The 6,418-nt window shown below is 14.7% G+C and overlaps 1 protein-coding gene across 1 annotated transcript; it reads right to left on the bottom strand. All coding sequences in view use genetic code 6, as the record gives it.

The window, feature by feature from the left end:
* Nucleotides 1–5,030: 5,030 nt before the first annotated feature.
* On the bottom strand, nucleotides 5,031–5,198 carry IMG5_036610 (hypothetical protein; the record flags this gene model as incomplete). Its single annotated transcript, XM_004038985.1, has 1 exon — nucleotides 5,031–5,198. A coding segment is annotated over one exon (168 nt), but the record flags the coding sequence as incomplete, so codon positions are not given.
* Nucleotides 5,199–6,418: the final 1,220 nt, after the last annotated feature.

Raw genomic sequence — 6,418 nt, 5'->3', positions numbered from 1 at the left:
CATACATTATACGAAGTTAATGTATGCAATGGTTCTTCCTAGATCTTTTTCTTATTAATATATTTGATATAACTTCTCTAATTCCTATTATTTTAATTATTTTTAAGTTAATATATAAAATAAAATTATATAAATAGAATCATATATATATACTTTTGTAATAAACTCATTCAAATTAAACTTATTTGATCCATTTTAACATGCAAATGTATCCTTTTTCTAATCCCAGTATTTTTCTTTGTTTTATTATTATTTGTTCATTTATTTATGGTAAAAATCATCAATATGTTCTGCTTAAAAAGAAAATTCATTAATATCACTTTAATCAGAATTAATGCTTTAATTTAGAAAACTTTAATTTAGAGATTCTAAATCATTAAAATAATCAAGTTTTCTTTCTAGAATTTTATCTTTGAGTTTTTCATTTTTAATTAAATCTTAATCATCTATATCTTTTAATATGAAATCAGCTAATGATTCATATTATTTATCTTAATTTTATTTAATTATTTATTCATAATATTTATCATTTTATTCTTCAATATCCATTTTTGAAATATAATTTTATTATTCTTTTTGATTATTAAGTTTTTATTTTTTTTTCAGTTCAGTTTCTAATAATAGATTCTAATCTTCATTTTCAGAAGTATAATTATAATCCCATAAATATCTAGCATTATATATCTATTCTGATGTTAATGGTATATCTTATTAAATTTTTATTTATTTGTTTTAATCATCTTCATCCATTTCTTAACTATTATCTAGAGATGATTCATTCTCTATTTTAAAAGGACTATTTAGAATTTTTTATTATTATTATTCTTAAGTAATGTTTAATATGCTTTTTCTATTTTTTGTAACAAAAATTATTTATTTGAATATAAAATTACTTCTCATTAATATTTTCATCTTAAACTTTTTAAACCTAAATTTATTTTTAATTATTCATAATTTTTTTAGTAGGTCTAAATAAATCTTTTTATTTTATAATTATAAATTAATAACATAATTTAAAAACAAAGCAAAAAATATTTACAAAATTAATCTATGTTTTATCTTTATTTTTTGCTCAAAGATTATACTAAAAATTCAATGCCTATAATTCTATCAATTATAATAGGAATATTTAATTAATATTATTCTAAAACTTTTTTAGCATTCTTTTAAATTTTTAATAAAATAATTTAAAATTAAATATAATATTTAAACTTCAATTTGTATATCCTCCGAACAAATAAAAAAAATATTTTAATTTTCTTCTTAAATTAAATCATAAAAAGTTTAATGTTCATCAAAATATTCTTAAATATTACAAAAAATTTCTCCTTTTTTTTACTATATTTAATTCTTAAATATTTGAATTCTTTTTTTGGATAAATTATAGCTTTCAATGAAAAATATAAATACAAGTCCTTAAAAAAAACTCTATATATAATTAAATTTTTATTGTTAGAAAGTTTTTAGTTAATAATAATTATAAAATATTATTTACTTAAGTGTTGATATTTTCGTTATTTTTATTTTGATATTATTTCGATATTAAATATGAAACTTATTTTTTTTCTTCCATTACTACTAATTAATGTTACTATATCTATCTTTAAATTTCTTCTTATTATTTTTAATCATCTTCTTTGTTTCTTAGCTTCTTTAGATTTTTAAATGTTTTTAATTTTAATTTTTTATTGTATTATAAATACTTTTGGTAGAGGATTTTTTATTATTAACTTACTGTTTTAATTGCTTTTCTTTATATTTTATAAAATTAAATTTAAATTTGACATATTTACTTTATTAATTATATATTTTATTATTTATAATTAAAAGTTTTATATATAATTTATATATACTTTATTTATTATATTTATAGAATGAAAAAATTAATTTAATTTTAAAATATCTGATTATTTATGATTCTTTAATAAAAAATGCTCGAAATTTAAAACTTTTTTTTTATTAAAAATAAATATACTATATATAATTAATATTTAAAAAAGACTTTTTATAAAAATTAATTTAAAATAGAATTATATAGTTCTTATCATTTTATAATTATTTGAATTATTATTTCAAAATAATAGTTACAATTTGCAATTTCAAAATAGGAAATTCTAAAATTTCGATATTATTAATGTATTTTAATTTTATTAATTTATTTAATGAATTAGATCTTAATATTTCTTCATGTTTTTATTATATAATAAAATACTTATATTAAAATAATATTATTAATTAAAAGATTCATAGTTTTTAAAATAATTTCTATATTCACTAAATATGTATTTTGGTTTAATTTTATTAATTATTTTTTATACAAATTATTTTTCCTTATAAAACTTTTAAAATTTATTTATAATAAATTCGAATTATTTCAAATTATTATAAATATAATTATTAATTTTCTTCTAAACAAATAATTTTTTTTAGAAATAAATATTTTTTATGCAAACATATTATTAGTTTCTAATTTATACCTTAAATAAGTAAATTAATTAATTTCCTTTATTTTTTATTTTCAACATTTTTTTATATAATAAAATATTTTAGAAATAATATATTTTTTATTTTTTATTGTTTTAGTTAAAGGTTTTGTAGAAACTAAATTGTTAATAATTTGTGTTATTTTTTTGTTTTGCTTGAGTATTATTTAAAGTTGAAAAATCAGCAGTAATTTATTTTTATTTTTTTTGAATTTATTAAAGTTTTTTCAATAAAACATTTTTTTATTAATTTTTTTATATTTTATAGTAGTTTATGTTTATAACTAATTTTATTTATTTTAAATCATGTTTCATAATATCTTTCGTTTTAGCATATTTATTTTCAATTTTGTATAATTTAAATTGTAATTTTTATTTTTTTTATTATGTCAATATATATAACATTTTTTTATATTTTTTTAATAAAAATAATTCTTTTGGCTTTTAATATAAATTATATTAACATATGTAATTATTAATTTAAATTTTTATAATTTATTATTATTTTATTATTTAGCAATATTCTTTTATTTCTAATAAATAAATTGAGTTGAGATAAATCTTAAATCAATGAATTTTCCATATTTATATTTGTATCAATCGATTTTTTTAATGATTTTATATTTTATACAAATTATACCTCATAAACATAAATAAGTCTCATCAATAATTAAATTTAATCACTTTTTTCTTATATTTTTTCGATTATTATTTTAATATCTATCAATTAATTAATTTTACATAAATATTTAATTTTCTTATTAACATGTTATTATAAAATAAGATTGTTAAATCATTAATTAATAGTTTATATATTTATTTTTGTTTGTTTGAAAGAAAATATAAAAAAAATTATATATTTGTTTTTTTTATTATAAAAACAATAATAAAAAAAAAAATTAAAATATGAAATTTATTTTATTTTAAAATATTAAATTGAAAATCTACTCGACCAAATTTTATTCAAATAATTTAATTTTCTTAAAATAAATCTGGAATTGGTTTTAATAAAAAAATATTCCAAACATTATCATGAAAATTATAAGGTAATTAAATAATAAAATGAACTATTCTCGCAGTGTCAAATATTCTTTTCATTTCATCATCTTCTAGAAGTTAAGAATAATTATATTTTTAATTCCAAGGTTATGCTCTTTTATGAAAAAGTAACTAAAAAAACAAAATAATAAATTTTAAAAAAGTTTATTTGAACAAAAAATACTTAAACTAAATCATGATTTTTATTATATAAAGCATAATATAGAGGAGTATTTTCTGAAAAATCAACTAATTCAGGATCTGCGTAATTATTGAGCAACAATTAACAAACAGTAAGATTATTATTAAAAGCAGCAATATGTAATCCTGTTTAACCAATCTATTTATTTAATTTAAAATAAATATATATTTTAAAATTAAAATCTATTAACTTCATTAAATTCATGAATGTAATATTAACTAATTTAAAGTAATTCTACAATTTTTTAAATATTTCCTGTTTTGCAAGCATTAAGAAAAATAACAGAGCCTGGTCTTTAAAAAGGTTTTTTTGGAATAATTTAATTTTTTACGATTTCTTAAATATTTATGTTTAAAAGTTTAGCTTTTTTGAAATATTTACGTAATTCATATCTAATTTTAAATAATTTTTTTATGTATATTTTATGAAAGGGTTATTTTAAAAATTTAAGCAATTTTTAGTAAAAACAGTACTTTTGGGAACATACGATGTGTTTTTTTTTTATTCTCTTCTTTCTTTTTAAGATTAACATTTGTAAGTTTTTCACTTTAAACTAAATATTAATATTTAACTAATAAAGTATTTTCTTTTTATTTCTTTAGTTTTTTATACACTACATTATTTATATTCCCTAAAGATTTAACCTAACAGCTATTCTGAATTTATTATAAACTTAATATATTTAAATCAGTTTTACACTTAGAGCTTTTTTTTTTCTTTTCAAACAAAAAATTATGACTATATTATAAATTATCACAGCTACTCCTTTTGCTATTTATTAATAAAGATTCGTTTTTTTATACAGAAGAAATTTAGCTTATATTATTATTTTTAATATTATAATTTTAATTACTTCTTTATATTTTATATTCTTAAATTTGTTTATTTATATTAAATTATTAACTTTTGTTATTTTTATTTGCAATATTATATAAAGAAGTTTATGATAGTATATTATTTTACATAGTGTTTTAAAATTTTTTAAAGTTTTTTTTCTTTATTTCACTTTCACAGGAACTACCTTTTTTACTATGATTTTAATTTGAACAAGCAATTTGAGAAAATAGTTAATCCTACTTTAAGATTTTTTAAATTTAATTAATTTATCTTTATTCATTAAATTAATGTCTTATTAATGTATTTTATTCATTTTATTATTTTATATTTCCAACCTATTTATTTAAATATTCTTAATTTTAATCACTTATATCGAAATCAAACCTTTTTGTATATAATAAAGCATTCCAAGTTTTGTTTTCTAAAAATAATTATAATTTTTTTCTATCATTTTCATTTATATTTTGAACTAATCTTCCATTTTTAACATCGAAAAATCCAACAGAAAGATTAAAATTATTATAATAATAAGATTCATTATCACTATCATTATCATTATTATTATTAATACTATTATTATTCTTGTCTGTTTAATTATTTTCAATTTTTTTAAAAAAATTATTACAACTATGGTTTTTCTAAATAGCTAATTATTAATTATATTTTTTTATTCTAAAACAGAATTTTTCTTTTTATTTATTTAATTAAATTTTTTTTAAACAATAAATTTTTATAGAATTTAATCTTCATTTAAATTTTAACTAAATTTAGATGATACTTTGTTTTTTGCATTTAGATTATTCGTATTATTTTGAATATATTTAGTTTTTTCATCTTTATCTTAATATTTTTCAATTTTTATTCTCATAGAATTAAAACTAGATGCAGTACCTTAATTATAAATCTTAGCATTTGTAAATTTTAACTATTTTATAGTTATAATTTATGCTTTAATTTTTTATATAAGATTTAATTTACTAATTAATTACTATATTATTTTAAAGCCTTATAAGATCTAATTGTACACCTATTTGTATAATTATTAGAATCATTCGCAAATTAATTTGTTATTGCATTTTATTTTTTTATTTCTTATTTAAATAAACTAGATAGAGGTTCCAATGGATATTATTTGACCATGTTTTTTAGTTAATTAATTTCTAATTTATCATATAATTATCTTATTGTCTTCGGTTACTTTTAGACATATATGATTCTTTAAGTCTATTGTTTTCCAGGCATTACTAATTTTCTAAATCCGTCAATAAATGCTTCCTTTTAGTCTTAAATAGTATATTTCTTTGATTATTAAATTAATTACATTTTTATATTTATTTTTAATTTATTATCTTTTTGTTTTTTTATTTATAAAGCATAATAATATACTTTCATTCAAAATTAAAAAAGTATAAATGTATTGTATCAATATAAAATTATATTATAATAAATAAAAAACTAATGATATAATATAAATAAATTATACAAATATATAAGTGTAATATTCAAAAATTTATAAATAATAGTTCAAAATATAATATTTGATAAAAAAAGTTATCATAAAAAATTTTTGTAATGTTACATTTAATCTTATTTTATATTAACACTAAATTAATTTAAAAAATCTTTGTTTTTAAATATGCGATTAGATTTTAAAAATTATTGTTTTTTCATTGTTAAACTCTAATATTTTTTACTTAAATTTCTATTAATTATATATTTTTTTAAAAAAATTAATATTATATATTTTTCCTTTTTAATTTTTACAGAAGTTAATTTTAATCATAACTTGTATCATCTATTTATTAACTTTTTTGCCAAAATTATTCTTAATTTTTTATATCATTTTATTTTAGTTATA

The sequence above is a fragment of the Ichthyophthirius multifiliis genome (genome assembly GCF_000220395.1).
Source record: "Ichthyophthirius multifiliis unplaced genomic scaffold scaff_1120509249831, whole genome shotgun sequence".
Lineage (NCBI taxonomy): Eukaryota > Ciliophora > Oligohymenophorea > Hymenostomatida > Ichthyophthirius > Ichthyophthirius multifiliis.
Note: the sequence above shows the minus strand (reverse complement) of the source record. Positions and strands in the feature narration are given on the sequence as shown.